The sequence below is a fragment of the Polyodon spathula genome, chromosome 12 (genome assembly GCF_017654505.1).
Source record: "Polyodon spathula isolate WHYD16114869_AA chromosome 12, ASM1765450v1, whole genome shotgun sequence".
In the NCBI taxonomy this organism is placed as follows: Eukaryota; Metazoa; Chordata; class Actinopteri; order Acipenseriformes; family Polyodontidae; genus Polyodon; species Polyodon spathula.
The window spans coordinates 36,822,715-36,839,116 of record NC_054545.1 but is presented as its reverse complement, the minus strand read 5'-3'; the positions used below and the strand labels follow the sequence as shown (position 1 = coordinate 36,839,116).

Sequence of the window (16,402 nt, the reverse complement as noted above, 5' to 3'; positions counted from 1 at the left end):
GTAAGGCATATTACGGTGGGAGAAGCATTGGACAAACTGCAAAAATACCATGCCAAAATACTGATAAAAGTTTATAAGAGTACTGCATAAATCTTCAAGGCTAAGACTTATTTTACCGTTTCCTAGTTTTCAAATAGAGACATGTTTTTATATAAGTGTGCAGCATGCATGCGTTATATACAGTAGAAGCACACACTGTTGTATATATCAAGCCGGTTTACGCAGAGACCGCTAAGCAGACAGAATGTGCTCGCTGGAACCATACCCTGACGCCATTGTTTCTAATAGGCACCACTAAGAAAGATATTATCTTTGTCCCAACCATAAAATAATTGTCAGTGACATGAAATCTCCTCACAGTGTCTAACTTGTTTAAAAGTGATGGGGGAGCACTGCTGGTTAGAAGCTGCTTGCACTGCACCCCGCCCTCCGAGCGAGGGGGCGGGGGTCTGCCTCAGACTCACCAAACTCAAACTTAATTTTCAAATTACGCAAATTCAATGTATTAAACGGCATCCATGATCTCAGCAGCCTAATCGTGTTCTCTTTTGTCAGGTTAGAGTACAGTGCTTAGCGGGGCATGGCTCTGATTACAGCGGTGCGCGCCTTTTCTCCAGTCCCTTTCATTTCCTTGAAAGCACTATTTAATTTAGAGCCTGTCACACCATGGCTCACCACTTTATTTATTTATTTATTTATCCATCCAAGCAGATTCGAGTTGAGTGGTAGCTCTGTAAAGCAGTGGCCAAGGAACTCCAGTGTACTACAACATGATATATGGAATATTGTGGGGACTATACAAATGGGCTTGTGTGCTTTTGGCCTCTGACCTACTACAGTGTTTTATTTATGTAAATGGATACAGAGCCGCAGTGTTACTGTAGTACCATCTCAAGACTGTAATGCAGCAAGCATGAGTGGGCCCATTGATAAGAACACGTGCAGAATTCAAAAAGCATATGCCATTGACATTGGTTTTACATTGAGTTTATTTTATTTGCCTGTCTAGGTTTGTCACTTTTGAGTGTTTTATATTTATTGGTGACACCAGCTGGACAGTACAGTTGCAGTAGGGTCTTGTGAAGGATTAGGTTGTTGTTGTTTCTGTGGGTTGAACCAGTCATTTTCAGCTTTATCTCGTTTGCTGGTTATTGTTGCAAGAAGCTGGAGTCACTTCCACATGAATGTTTATATGTGATAGGAAATGTGTCTCCAGTGAAGGGTACTGGCAGGGTGGACAAGTGATATTGTAATTAAGCATGTCAGGGTCATTCACAATTTATATATTTATTGAAGTACTTACCTGGTAATACTAGGCACAGATTGGGTTCTATCATTTCATTCCGCCGATAAGATATACTTTAGAATAAACAGAACAGTTCAATAATTAGCAGTCTGAGTTACATTTTTCAATAGGCTATAGACAGGGTTGGATCATTGTGAAGTAATCATGTTTCACAATCTGCCTCTGACGACATCCTCACATGAAAAGAATTAATTCACAGGTCTGTATGCAGATTATATCAACAAGACTATAAGGAATATTTTATGATTTCCTCAACTATGACTAAAACAGATACATAAAACATAAAACACACACACGCTTATAAAAATATATATTATTTTAATATTGCTACCAGTGTTCTTACATAGGATTCGTTGTTTTCTGGAGCATGGTTCTATAGCAAAATGAATAATCCTGTAGTAATCGCAATGGGAGATTACATGATGTCATACACACGCGTTTATCTTTTTTAATTTCCTATTACGATTTACTGAAGGTCTTTGCAACACCAAAACACAATTCTCGTCCATCATGAGACCGAAAACCGAGGTGCTAATGTAAGTGACTCTGCAGCAGCAACTATGATGCACAGTTCAACCCCTAGTCTCTGTAAAAACGTCTGCTAAATGACTAAATAATAATAATAATAATAATAATAATAATAATAATATGGACTATATATATATATATATATATATATATATATATATATATATATATATATATATATATATATATATATATATATATAATAAGTAATATTATATATATATATATATATATATATATATATATATATATATATATATATATATATATATAATATATGCTATGGATATATATATATATATAATATATAATATATATCATATATAATATATATATATATATATATATATATATATATATATATATATATATATATGGGCACTGTATACATTATATGTTGTATTTTAAATGTTTACAGTGCAGTATTTTCAAATATTTTGTAGAGATTCTAATGTTCATTAATCAAAAAGAATCGGTTAACAGTCGGTGAATTCCAGTGTGAATGGGGCTGGCTGTACAGACAGGAACATTTGGAGAGGAGGTGGAGAGGAGGTGGAGAGTGATTTCGTTCTAGGGGGAGTGGCTGTGACCAGACCCCCTTCCATCGTTCTCGCTCTTTATACCCTATTGTTGTTGTGCTTCTACTCATAGTCCCACAGCAAGAACGCCGGAGCTGTGTAACCGTAGAGTCGGTAATTGAGTTTTACAAATGATCCAGTTTCGTTGAGGACAAATCAGTAGAGAACGAGCTGTGCATCAGAGAAGCAAGCATGTACACTTAGCGCTACAAAAAAAAAAAAAAAAAAAAAGCAAAGAAACGTTTTTTTTTTTTTTTTGTTTGTTAACAAATAACGAGGTATATAAGATTAGCATAGCAACACCAAACAGAGCACTTTCTCCTTTATACACGGAACAAGGGTTGTCTTTTTATTTTTTACTTGCATCAGACTACAAAGAAAAGAGTCAGAAATCAAGAAGCAGCAAAGTTGGTGCGCTAAATATAAGTGGACATTCGCTGGACTTTGCGTAGTCCAGTTTATACGGGACTGGAGACGCCAACAAGCCGAGGAACGACCTATTGTTGTGGATATCTGTATTAAACCGTGGGACACGATTCCCGAGGGTCGCTTATTTATTTTTTTTGCTTTAACACAAATAACCAAAAAAAAAAGTATTGTGGAGAAAATACCTAAATGTTGTGGGAATAGGTAAAACACCAGCGAATGAAATAACCGTCTCCCAGAGCTTAAATGGGGAAAACAACTTGTGTACTTTAAAAAAACGCTATTCAGGATTTACCTTCAGAGCAATTTGGAGACCAGCATCAGGAAGTGTAATAACGGTAAGGACATTATCATCTCGCCTTAATCGAGAGCATTGTTTCGATTTATAGAAGCAGGTACTAATGTGTTTACAAAAATATAGAATAGCCTCAGGATAATGATTAGTGTTAGACCAAAAACATACAGTAATACACAAGTATCTGTCGGCTATGGCATCTCTTTGGCTTTATATTAAAACATTAGATTGGTGGTATTAGTAGTAGTAATAATAATAATGCATATTAAAGTTTTTAACAAGCAGGTCCAGTTACAAATGGCCCACGAAGACCGTGTTTAATTGTACGTGGGTTCATGTTTAATTATCGGTGGTCTTGACAGTTTGGATTGGAGTGACCCGGCTAATGCTGGAGTTTCAATGAAATTCTAGAGTCCTGATACTGCAGGCTAGGGCCGCGTATACAGCCCCGCACCGACTCGACAGTGCATCGCGGAGATAGTCTACTCCGTTTAGATTTGATACCTACTGTGTCACCTAAGGGCAGAATCGGATAGAGTCCATAGTTATATAATGCATAATAATAATATTAGTACTAGTAGTATTATGTACGGTACTATGACAATTCTAAATAAATATTCTCCAATTTGTATTCCAGAAATGGTGTGCATATATCTAATGTGTATTAGTTTTATTATTATTATTATTATTATTATTATTATTATTATTATTATTATTATGTCCAGCACAAGATAACGTAGCACCCCCTCAGCATCAATAGGTCATTTTCAAAGATTCTTTTTTTTTTTTTTCTTCTGAAGTGTTAATCATTCACAGATAACCCCACACCCTAATCACATGCACACACATGTATGAATTGATACCCTGCGGATAATAATGCGTTCACTGGGTGATTGATTAATACGAAGGTTAACAGTGTAGCGGCGGAGTCACAAAGACAAAGATGCTCGCATTATCTGTGATGTTTGCATTGGTTTAAACTTTAACCAGCGGTACCGTAGTAAAAGCTAATGACAAAACTGTTGTAGATTATTTTAAAAGGGGAAAAATAATGTGGGAATTGTACGTTTGGCCATTGTAGGCTTTTTTTTCTAGTAGTTTATTTTAATGTAGGCTGTTTATGTTACAGTGGTGTACATTTGTTAAATTCAGACTATATATCCATAATAGAAAAATGAAATTCACAGTTGTTCAATTACATCCTTTTTATAACCGGGAAAATGGATGTGCGTAAAAAAAGTCTAATACCTTACAGAAAGAGAACGGTGCATTGTTTACCTCGGTGCAAACAGAGTGTTTATTACTTTACTTAACGCGAGAGATTTCAGTCTCTGCTAACCTGCGAATGCGCACCGCTCAAGAGAGGCACTCCTAATTGGGAATAATCGGCGGTGACTGTGTGCCCAATCAAACCTGCACGTGTGCGTTATTAAAAATGTGCGCAGTTTTGAAGCTGGATGGGGTTGGCTCAGGTTCCTTGTAAAAGAAAACCCCGCTACTCGACTGGCGCCTGTGCAGGGCTGCCGTCCCTAAAACAGAATATCTCTAAGCTGCAAAAAAAAAAAAAAAAATCAAAAAGCAGGTTCACATAGGCCAGCACTGTTCTCCTCCCCCCACCCCCTTGCCACTTGAAGAACGATGTAAACATGCTTATCTTTGAGTCACGATGGGGGGGTAATAAGCTCTTTTGTTGTGGGGGGTGGAAGAAAGGGAATAGCAGAGAGGAGCAGATGGTGCCTGCCATAGGCTTAGCGCTGTGTTGTCGCTGAAGGTAGAAGTATGGGGAAAGGACTGAAAACTGTAACACAGCCCAGGCAAACTGACTTTTAATAGCAGCGTGCAAACGCGAAAACAGGAGCGAGATCTTAGAGTGGATTATTTGTTTATTTATTGCAGTTGTGCAGTGTACATCAACACCTGTGTATGCTACAATACCTACAAATTAACGAATACCCACCACCCCTATCAAATAATAATCCATTTTCAGTAAGGCAGCGCTGACGTCATGCTGTTTCTCCTGAAAGCATTTTATGACAACACAAAAAAAGAACATAGCAATTTTTTTTTTTTTGGGGGGGGGGGGTTGGGTTTACAAGATACACTGTAAAGATTTAATAATATTTATTTTCCCTATGTTTTTCAGAGGAAGTGCTGGGGTGTGCAGTTAACTTGTCCATGCTGAAGCCTGCCTGAAGCCAGCTTCCACTGACTGCCTTTGGTAGCCCCCCTCTCCCCGACTCCCCACTCCTCTCCCTCTGTGAGAAGATGAAGCCTGTTTGCAAGCTCTGTCTCCTCTTCTTCACTCTGGCTGTAGCCGTGCTGGCAGAACCAGTGCATCCAGGAGGTCCCAGAATGAAAGGTAGGTTCTGTAGTTGTGCCACTTGGAAGGTGTGTTTGGTTCGATTAGGTTAAACGCTGAAGCTGATCACGGTGTAGCAGGGGATAGAAGATTAAGTGGTGATGTAATCTCTCTTTGGAAAGAGATCTGTGATGATAACTGTTACTCAAGCCTGTCGAGCCCTTGGGTGCGGAAGGTAAGACTTGCCTGTCCCGGTGCCAGCAAGGAGGGGAGACAGCTGAACAGGGGAAGGTAGATGTGGGGGGCTGAGGTAGAAACTCCAAGAAGGGAAATACTTGTGAGAAAGCATTTTGTCCCCTCATGTGAACTGGTGTCTTGCTGGGTTTTTAAAATAATTATCATTCGGAAATACTGTTTTTGAATTCATCTGGAAGTAGCTCTTCTTGTTTTTTTTACTTCAGAAATAGAACTCACAGGCCGGGTCTGAATAGGTAGCTGCTGTTTCAACAAAGCCTTTTGTGTTTTGTTTTTTTATTATGATTTTTCTTTAATCTGAGTTGTAAACTTGGCTCCCCCTTTCCCAAGGATAAGAAGCCGGTCTGGTTTCTAGTAACAGTTAGTGAAGGAAAACAATGTGCTATTGAGGCCCTGCCAGGAGAAATTAAAGGCATTTACAGGAGATAGCGATTGCAAAGGCAGAGTTACCTACTAAAAAATATTTAAAAGCCGGAATTAAAAGAAAATGGTTGCCCTTGGGATATCATCCAGAAAATAGAGGTGGGATGTAATACTCAGCAAGGTTTGAAGCAGCAGTGATAACAAGTTTTAGAACAAGTGTTTATCTGTTAGCTGGAGAGCTGTGCAGAAACCCTGGCTGTGCACAGACTCTGCTTTTGTTAGAGCTGTACCAAATCTGTGTTCCCAATTGTAATTAGTAATGGGGATTAAACTATGAAATTAAAGGGCGTTCATATGCAGTAACGCATGGGAACTTGACTTGTAAACTCTGGGCTTAGTTTGGTTGTTTTTGCTAAAGATTTTCTTCTCCTTTATGTACATGGTGTGATGTAAAGGGTCCCTCTGAGGTCAAAGCCAAGTCAGTTCCCTGGACAGGACTTGACAAGTTCATTAGTGTTTACATGCAGCAGTAGGGGGTGCAGGAGTCCTCCCCTCTGCATTTTGGGTAGCTTTTAGCTCACTGGCACAGAGGAGAGCAGTTCTAATTGCTGCATCTTGCACAAGCTGTCGGTACCAAGGAGCAGATCAGGGCTTTCTTCGTAGAAGGAGGAAAAAGACTTGGGATTATATAAGCAGATGAAAGGCTTTTATTTTGATAGAGGCGAGAGGTCTGTGGACAAACCAAACCAGCATATGGAAAGTAAGGGATTCTGTTCAGGAAACTGAGACTGCATTCACCCATAAAACCCACAGGAAGCAATTTGTGAGGAAATTAGTCTAGAGGTTTTTTCATAAGTTATTTACATAAAAACTGAAATGCCTGCATGCATAGTGCTAGAAGACATTTAATATTGATAGATTGATTTACTTTGTGTCCCGTCCCTCCCCCCATTATTAGAGCATTCCCTCCTGCAGCCGGGTTTCCCTGCTAACAGCACCGCGACGGCAGGCAGCACCGTGAAGCTGATCTGCCAAGTCTACAGGACCGGCAAGATGCAGCTGCAATGGCTGAAACACGTTGAGAGGAACGGGAGCCACGTAGGGCCTGATGGTCTCCCTTATGTCCAGGTCCTCAAGGTGAGAATGTAATATTATAATTACGGGCACTTGAGTGATCTTGACTGATTTGTGCTGACTTTTTAAAAAATATATATTTGATGTATATCATTTATTTTTTCTAACTCCATTTCGCTTCCTTTTATCTAGTCGGCTTATATGAACGCCTCTAAGGTGGATGTCCTGCTCCTGTCCAATGTCACGTTCAAAGACGATGGACAGTACACCTGCCTGGTTGGAAACTCTGTCGGATTGATTTCCCACCAGTCAGCCTGGCTCACGGTCATACCAGGTACACTGGAGCTATAATGACCTGGAGTGAGATGAGGGATATAATGCATCTGGCTTGTAGTCCCTGGCTCTCATCATCCAGTACCTTCTTACAAATACATTTCTGTGCTGCTGGGGGGGGGGGGGGGGGGGGGGGGGGGGGGGGGGGGGGGGGGGGGGGGGGGAGGGGGGGGGGGGGGTGGGGGGGGGGGGGGGGGGGGGGGGGGGGGGGGGGGGGGGGGGGGGGGGGGGGGTGGGGGGGGGGGGGGGGGGGGGGGGGGGGGGGGGGGGGGGGGCCTCAGAGTCCCATCATGCTGAGACATGTTAATTCAAGTCTTTGTCCGCTTGTCAGGCTGTTTGTCCCACAGTCCCCTGCAGAGTCTCTGAGAATCACTGTTTGTGTTTTGGAGTTCAAAGTAGACGAAGAGTTTAAAGGTCATGCATTAGGGGTGGGGGGGAAGATATAATTTTTTGTTCCATATTTTAATTTTTCAGTCAGTATGCAATCCATTCTTACTTTTCTGTTTTTGCTCTGGTAGGTTTTTCTCAAGCCCAGGCTGAAGAAACTGCAGAGCACTTCTTTTTGGACCAAGGCGACGTGCTCAAACTGACCTGTGAGACCAACCGGACCGTGGGCATCAACTGGTACAAGGAGGCGGTCCACGTCCAGGCTGGTGACCGGGTGCAGATCAGACCCAACGTTCTGGAAATCGCCGACATGACTTATGAAGACTCTGGCCTCTACCTGTGCGTAGTGCGTGGCACGGGCGAAATCCTGCAGAACTTTACTATTACTGTCGTAGGTAAGGCGTCGCACAATTCAAAATATACCTTTTAATCAACAAAACTTCACTTTTCTACAGACCATTACAAAATGACAGTTTATTCATTTTCCGTTTGTGTTTATTTAGTTATTTATTTATTTTGTAGACTCCTTTGCGTCGGGCGACAATGATGATGAAGACGACGGTTTGGAGGATGAAGCCACAGAATCAGACGATGAACGCGTCTTCTTCAACAGAGGTGGGTCCTCTGACTGACCGCTTTATTTTTTCTTTTGCTTGCTTGATGACCTTGTCTTCAAGCCTTTTATTGTGTTGTCACTACTTCTGCGGTCTAGGGAAAGCCCAGCCAAGCGGAAAGGTTGTTGACTTTCGGCCCCCCACGCTCATTGTGCATCGTATCTAAAGAGCCCCGTTCCCCTCCCCCCAGTCTCCCTCTCCACATTGTACTGAGACAAGAGCTGGAGATGTGTGCACCTTCGTCAAATAATCACACCTGCTTTTATTTTATCGTGGTTTCTGCTTTTATTGTAAAACATTTGTAAAGCAAATGTTTATCACTGGAGTACCTGCTTACTGCAGATAGCAGAAACTACTTTTTTGCCATAAACTCTTCTTTTGAAGCATGTAAATACAGTAAACAAAACCTTTAAAGAATAAAAAAATAAACAAAAATCTTGCTGCCCCCCTCCTGATGCCCTTGCCTTAGACTGCTGGCTGCATTCCAGCAGAACTGACCGCATCCGTGTATGTAGCTTAGTTAGTCTGGCAGTTAGAGAGGGGGAGGGGGAGGGGGAGGGGGGCAGGTCCTAAACTTTCCTCTTCACTACTGGTTTGGTAGAAGATGTTCCCCGAGACGTAGTATTCACCTTCTATCTGCTTGCTTCCGTGTCCAGGTGCAATATTCTCAAAGTTTTTTAATAGTGCTTGTTTTCCTCTTGGCAGGACCTTACTGGACACACACTCAGAGAATGGAGAAGAAGCTGCATGCAGTTCCAGCTGGGAACACAGTGAAGTTCCGCTGCCCTGCGATGGGCAGCCCCATACCATCCATCCGCTGGTTGAAGAACGGGCGCGAATTCAGGGGGGAGCAACGCATTGGGGGCATCAAGGTAGGTTAGCATGGACTGCGTTCGAAATTACAGCATTTGTAGCTCTTAGGAATGTAGTGAACAAATATTGCCGTTGATTCCTTTTATGAACGTTTTTAATGGTGGTCGTCTTTTTCCATCTTTCAGTTACGGCATCAACACTGGAGCTTGGTGATGGAAAGTGTGGTGCCTTCAGACAGGGGCAACTACACATGTGTGGTAGAGAACAAGTACGGAGTCATCTTCCACAGCTACATCCTGGACGTACTGGGTAAGAGCTCCAATCCACTCCCTGTTCAGCTTCCCACCAGAATGAGCTTTTCATTTCTTAGAATTGCAATACATTCATGTGGTATCAAGCTTGATTTTTATACCTGTAAATGAGTAGAAAATTGCAGTGTTTGTTTCAAATTCAATGTATTTGTGTTTGTTCCAGAGCGTTCCCCACACCGGCCCATTCTCCAGGCAGGTTTGCCAGCTAACACAACTGTGGTGCTGGGAAGCGACGTGGAGCTCTACTGCAAAGTCTACAGCGACGCCCAGCCGCACATCCAGTGGCTCAAGCACATTGAGAAGAACGGCAGCCACTATGGGCCTGACGGCTATCCCTACGTCATGGTCCTGAAGGTGAGAATCAGTACTCCTTCGGTTAGGGATTACTATTTTGCATTGCACTGCAAGGATGGAAATAAGACTCCTACTGTAATACAACTTTACCTATTCCAGGTTTTACTCTGTGCTTGATTAGCCAAAGTTCATAGGGAACAAGCTCAGGTGTGTGATTAAACTTGTAGGAAAAATAACAATGGATCACTTCTGTGCAATGGGAGTCTTATTTCCATCCCTGTACTACATATTCCTTGTATGAATACAAGTTATAAAGCTGTTTTTCTTTTGCAGACAGCTAGTGTTAACACATCAGAGATGGAGGTCCTGTATCTTCCCAATGTCACCTACAAAGACGCTGGCGAGTACACCTGTCTGGCTGGGAACTCCATTGGGATCTCCTTCCAGTCCGCCTGGCTCACCGTCATACCAGGTAAGCTTAACTTCAACAGCTGGTTAAGCAGTGACTCAGGAAGCCAGCAAGCCTGGCTGGTTGGAGCGAAGGGGACTGGGTGGTATATTAAAGCGCAACTGTGTTTCACTCTCTCTCTTCAGAGGAGGAGCTAGAGCAAGAGATTGACATGACTGAGACCAAGTACACTGACATCATCATCTACGCCTCGGGCTCGCTGGCCGTTGTCATGGCGATTGTGATCGTGGTGCTCTGCCGCATGCAGTCCAATCCAAACAAGGAGCCCTTCGAAGTCCTGCCGGTGCAGAAGCTCAGCAAGTTTCCCCTCCGCAGACAGGTATGTGGCACTGCAGCTGTGCAGTATGGGGAGGAAGAAGGAAACGTCATGGAAAAGAGAGACTAAATGAAGCGTTGACACCTGCTCTCCTGCGTTTTCCCTCCACAGTACTCTCTGGACTCCAACTCTTCCGGCAAGTCCAGTGCTTCGCTCATGAGGGTCGCCCGTCTGTCGTCCAGCTGCACCCCCATGCTGGCTGGGGTCATGGAGTTCGAGCTGCCCCTTGACCCCATCTGGGAATTCCCGCGGGACAAGTAAGTGCTGGATTTTTTCTATGCAACTTTTTTTGTGACAACAGCAGCAATATTCTCCAGTTTCAATTGCATTTGATGTGTTCTCAGCTGTGCTGATTTTGTATTCATTTTGTTTTGTAGCTTGGCCCTGGGAAAGCCTCTTGGTGAGGGCTGTTTTGGTCAGGTAGTGAGAGCAGAGGCATATGGGATGAGCAAGGAGACTCCTGAGCAGCCCAGAACTGTAGCGGTCAAGATGCTGAAAGGTAAGAGCTCCCCTCTCTGTCTCGGCTTTTAATTATATTTGCAACTCATTCCAATTTGTCTTGGATGTAAACGTAACTAACACTACGATTTAATTTTGCTTTCTGCAGATGATGCCACAGATAAAGACTTGTCTGACCTGATCTCTGAAATGGAGTTGATGAAGGTGATGGACAAACACAAGAACATCATCAACCTCTTGGGGGTCTGCACCCAAGACGGGCCGCTCTATGTGCTTGTTGAGTATGCCTCCAAAGGCAGCCTGCGCGAGTACCTGAGGGCGCGACGACCCCCGGGCATGGACTACACCTTTGATGTCACCAAGGTGCCCGAGGAACAGCTCACCTTCAAGGACCTGCTGTCCTGCGCTTACCAGGTAGCGCGGGGCATGGAGTACCTGGCGTCCAAACGAGTAAGTACCAGCCGCCCCTATGAACCCCTCCTATCGTCCCAGATAGCCTGCCCGTGAGCGAGTGTGTGAGAGCAAAGGCGCCTAGTTAAATACGTTTTTCAGTTTGTTGAGTCCTTTAGTTAGGCAGTCAAGCAGTAAGTGGGTTGGTCGTCCTTGAAAGGTGTTTGTACAGGCTAGCCTTTTCAGACAGGTGGAATGATGGCTTGACAGGACCCATCTGGGAACAGGACCTCTTTCCCTGTGTAAATATTTCAACAAATCTGTAAGCAAACAGGAGTGGCCCTCAGCCCAATAGCCAATCCAAACAATCTAACCACTGATCTACTTGAGAAACTTTCTGTGCCTCGGCTCATTTGGTAGCTTTTCTTCAGCTTCTGTTTGGGCTTATTTATTTGCTCTTACTTTTTGTATTTTTAACATTTATTTTCAATTTATTTATATCATTTTATTTTTTTTAGTGTATTCACCGAGATCTGGCTGCCAGGAATGTTTTGGTAACTGAAGATAACGTCATGAAAATTGCTGATTTCGGCTTGGCGAGAGGGGTCCATCAAATTGATTACTACAAAAAAACAACCAATGTAAGTACCCCTGACCTCATGTCATTTCCATTGATTATGAATAACGTTAGAAAAGTTGTGGACTTAATAAATATAAATAGTATTTATATATACAACTTCGACCTTGCTAGATCACCCTCGTCAACAAAACGTTGTGACAGTTCACATTCAGTTGCGTAAGTTTGCATCTTTTGTAATGTTTTTAAAGACAGCCCTTTGATGTGCGGTCCCTGATTGACAGGGTGTCTGAGGGGAGGTAATTGGGAGGGTGCGGATCAGAAGGAGGGCAGTCGCAGGATGTCGGCTCTCCACTCACTGGCTTTTTGTTTTTTTTTTTACTGCAGGGGCGCTTGCCAGTGAAATGGATGGCACCAGAAGCCTTGTTTGACAGAGTCTACACGCACCAGAGCGATGTGTAAGTGTAGCTAATCGCATCAAATCCGCTGACCAGACCGGCTGGTGCTTTGGATTCCTCCTTAGCCCCAACCCCTTTGCACATTGTTGAAATGAGGCTTAAAATGTTGAATGTGAGAGCATTCAGAGAATTCAGGCAAACCAGCGCTGGGAAAGGGCTTGTTAATATTAAAGGATGTTTCTGTAGATAGACATTAGTTTGAGATTTAGGCACATTTTTTATTTGATTTCCCTTGTGTTTCCGCAGCTGGTCTTTTGGAGTGCTGATGTGGGAGATATTCACTCTGGGGGGGTCCCCCTACCCAGGAATCCCAGTGGAGGAGCTTTTCAAGCTTCTGAAGGAAGGGCACCGAATGGACAAGCCGTCAAACTGCACACATGAGCTGTGAGTCTAGATGTCTACACTGCATGCCTTGCCGTGGTTTAACGTGGCTGTCATTTCATCAGCGATGGGAACAGTGACTGGAACGTGTTATTAACTGTCTCTGTTTCCTTTGACAGGTACATGCTGATGAGTGAGTGCTGGCACGCCGTACCCACACACAGACCCACCTTTAAACAGCTGGTAAATGAACTAGACAGGATTCTGGCCTCCATTTCAGATGAGGTAAGATGAAAGGATATATATGGGTAGATTTGCATATGTAGTAGTTGTTGTTATTATTATTATTATTATTGTTGTTGTTGTTGTTATTATACACTGCCTTAGATTCATCCTAACAACCTTCTGCACAGCAGTATTTCTAAAGGGACATGTGTTTTTGTGCACAGATAAAGATGTAAGCCACAAGTCTCCTTGACTTGGAACCTAGAAATGAACAAACTATAAAAGAGTCTTCTGTCACTTCAGTGGCATCTTACTAGTTAATTATCTGGTAAAGCTGAACTCGATGTGCAAGTGTACTAATACTAATTGGTGATTGTTCATTTTCCTCCCCCCCTCGCCCAGTATCTGGACCTCTCAACCCCATTTGAGCAGTACTCCCCTTCCTGTGAGGACACCTCAAGCACCTGTTCCTCAGACAATGATTCAGTCTTTACCCACGATGCCACATTGACAGACCCCTGTCTTCTTGGTTACCATGACATCGGATCTAGGATAAGGACCTGAAAATACTGTTTTTGTTTTTTTTTTTTCTTTAAAGAAAAAACAAACTATTATTATTCTTTTCAAAACTGTCTAATGTCTGATTCAGGGCATTAAATAAGAAAGGTGTTATTGCTTTAAGAAGAAGAAGAACAAGAAAAAAACGAAATAACTTTTATCCAAAAACAGACATTTCTGGGATGGAAGTGCTGATGATTGTTCCAGCAGTTGCCATGGTAACATGTTCTAAAGTTTTTTTTTTTTTTTTTTTTTTTTTTTTTTTTTTTTTTAAAAAGCCTTGAAACAAAAACGGTCTGACATATATGTAGAGTTCCAAGACCAGTGGCTATTTCATTGGCAGAGGAAGAAAAAATTGAAATATATTTTGATATGAAACACAAGTCTGCAACCATTGTGAATTATAAATATATATATAGAATATATAGATGAATATTCTTCAATCTGATATTTTAAAAGTTGATCTCAGGACCTCTTGTTATGCATTGCTATAGTGCCTGACCTCCTGTGAATAATTTAATATAAATATTTTTTATGTACAAATCTTTTTTTTTTTTTATATAAATTATTTTCGGACGAGATGATGAGGTAAAGAAATATTTGTAACTAACAGCATTTTTTAATAAGATGAAAATGTTTTAACTGTACATCATAAATAAACAGATACCATACAATTAGCCTTCTTTGCCAACCAAATAACAAAAAAGTGGTTTATTTTACAAATAACGGTACCTGTATAAAAGCAATACAAAATAAAATTTATTGTAACAAAATGCAGATTTAGTTTTTTCCGTCTTAATGTACATTAATGTCCAACATCGAAAGATTTGCAAAAACGTTATGCAATAATGCACTATAAAATCATGTACAGTATAGCTGGGAATGTGCCTGTTTCTTTTCCTTTTTTGGAAGTCCCTTTTTGTTTTCTGCAGTCTTTCACCCAGCACGGTTTGCGTTGCGTGTGAACAATGGCTCTGTGCTGGAGCAGCAGAGCTTTAATGGGTGTAACTGAACGGCCTGGTGATGCTGAGGCCAATGGTACTTGTATGCTAATCGCACGGCCCTTATTATGTTAATGCATCCTGCTGCCTGCCATTATAGGACCACATCTTTAACACACACATGCTAATGCTTCAAACTCCATTCAGGGAGTTTCAGTTCCTTGAGGCAGTACAGAGTCCTGTGAAAGAACCCCCCTGTTAATGCTAAGCACCGAGGCAAAGTATCTGATAATGTGTGTGTTTTAAATTGGGGTCAGTTGCTCTCTCCCATTCAAGCTCTGTGTGTTCAGTATAGTGGCACCCATTCCTGGATGTATAGTGCTGGGCATGTAGATCACGCTGCATGTGGGTAACATTTTACTAACAGAAGTAATTGCTCACCCATGCTCCTTTTTGAAGTGAAACTGCTGTTTTGTTGGACAGCGCTATCCTTTACATTGTTTACATAATGGTAATCCTTGTACAAACACTGCATCACTATGTAAACATGCTGAAGTAATGTTGTTACTAACTGGTGAAATGTAGCTGTTTGCATTTCCTGCTGTTGTGTTTTTTTTTTTTTTCCTTTTTAAGGATACTGGGTGAAACACACAGGATGTAAAGAAGTTTAATTTATTTCAGCAAAAGAAACAAACATCCCTTCACCTCTTAACCTTTTGTCTGATTGTTTAAAAATGTGTCTTATTTCTAATATTGTTTCAGCCCTGAGATTGTGTGAGATGCTATATATTGTATCTGCATGTTTACACCTGGATTCTACTGAGACAGATATTCCAAATCTACAATCCATTTATGAATTCTAAAGTCATGTTAACATCTGCAATGTTTTTAAAGGTGTTTCATTGGGTTGTTTAAATTTTTTATTCATCCTTTTGAGACAATTTTACAGATATTACTTATTGATCTATGGTATATCTAATTTATTGGTTTATATGTTAAAGAACATTTTATAAAATCTATTTTGCAGTGTTCAATTCATGGGCAGCCCCATTGTTTTGTAAAGCGGTGTTTGGCCCTGTGGGAGGAGTGGGGTCTGAGGGGCATGCTTGTGTTTGAGTCGGAGGGAGAGAGATCTTTTGATCTTTTAGAATGGAATCTGCATCTGTAAGGGATGATTGTGTATCCCTATTTTTTTTTAGTATTTTGTCTTTCCCCATGTTCCTATTCCTTAGTTTAAGTAAATTGATGGTCCTCTGCAAGATAATACTGTAACCTATTCAGGTCCACTGGCCATGGCACATAACATAACTAAAAAAAGAAACGTATCCTAGAAATCGGCAGTGCTTTCAAACAGGACAAGCTGGATCCATGCACTCCCCTGATTGTGACACTCTGCTCCTTGTTCTGGAAAACGGGAACATGTGGAACTGATTGGAACGAGGAGGCTGGGGTCAATACATTTTGTCCCTGTCCTTATCAGACTGCCCCTGCCTCTGTGTCTCTGACCAGGTGTAGGCAGCAAGATAACGACCCTATTGTGTTCCAACGTTTGCTGCCTTGTCAAGGGTTGAGTCTGCAGAGAAAGCCGAGTTGCCCCTGTGACGTCTGCCCTCCCCTTCGCAGTGTACAGTCCCTGTGTGTGGAGCATTGCTATCTTACAGATAAGCAATCAGTTAAAGATTCAGCACAAGCTGGCTGGAACGATGAGAGCGGGCCTGGACCCCCTTTCACACAGCTCATGATGCTGTATCTCCATGAAGTTTGATAACTCGCACTGCCTGGCAGCAAACAGTATAGAGATAAGAAGCATGC

General features: G+C 41.9%; 1 protein-coding gene across 1 annotated transcript; it reads left to right on the top strand.

The window, feature by feature from the left end:
• The first annotated feature begins 2,485 nt into the window (after positions 1 to 2,485).
• LOC121324997 (fibroblast growth factor receptor 4-like) lies at positions 2,486 to 13,897 on the top strand. The gene is made up of 19 exons (XM_041267276.1): positions 2,486 to 3,176; positions 5,277 to 5,492; positions 7,009 to 7,187; positions 7,317 to 7,458; positions 7,976 to 8,239; positions 8,367 to 8,459; positions 9,164 to 9,330; positions 9,457 to 9,580; positions 9,746 to 9,936; positions 10,210 to 10,348; positions 10,471 to 10,664; positions 10,773 to 10,918; positions 11,039 to 11,160; positions 11,269 to 11,570; positions 12,029 to 12,151; positions 12,475 to 12,545; positions 12,792 to 12,929; positions 13,046 to 13,151; positions 13,494 to 13,897. Exons 2-19 carry the CDS (start codon positions 5,399 to 5,401, stop codon positions 13,653 to 13,655), a joined length of 2,757 nt encoding a protein of 918 aa, XP_041123210.1. The 5' UTR covers positions 2,486 to 3,176; positions 5,277 to 5,398; the 3' UTR covers positions 13,656 to 13,897.
• The last annotated feature ends 2,505 nt before the right edge of the window (positions 13,898 to 16,402 follow it).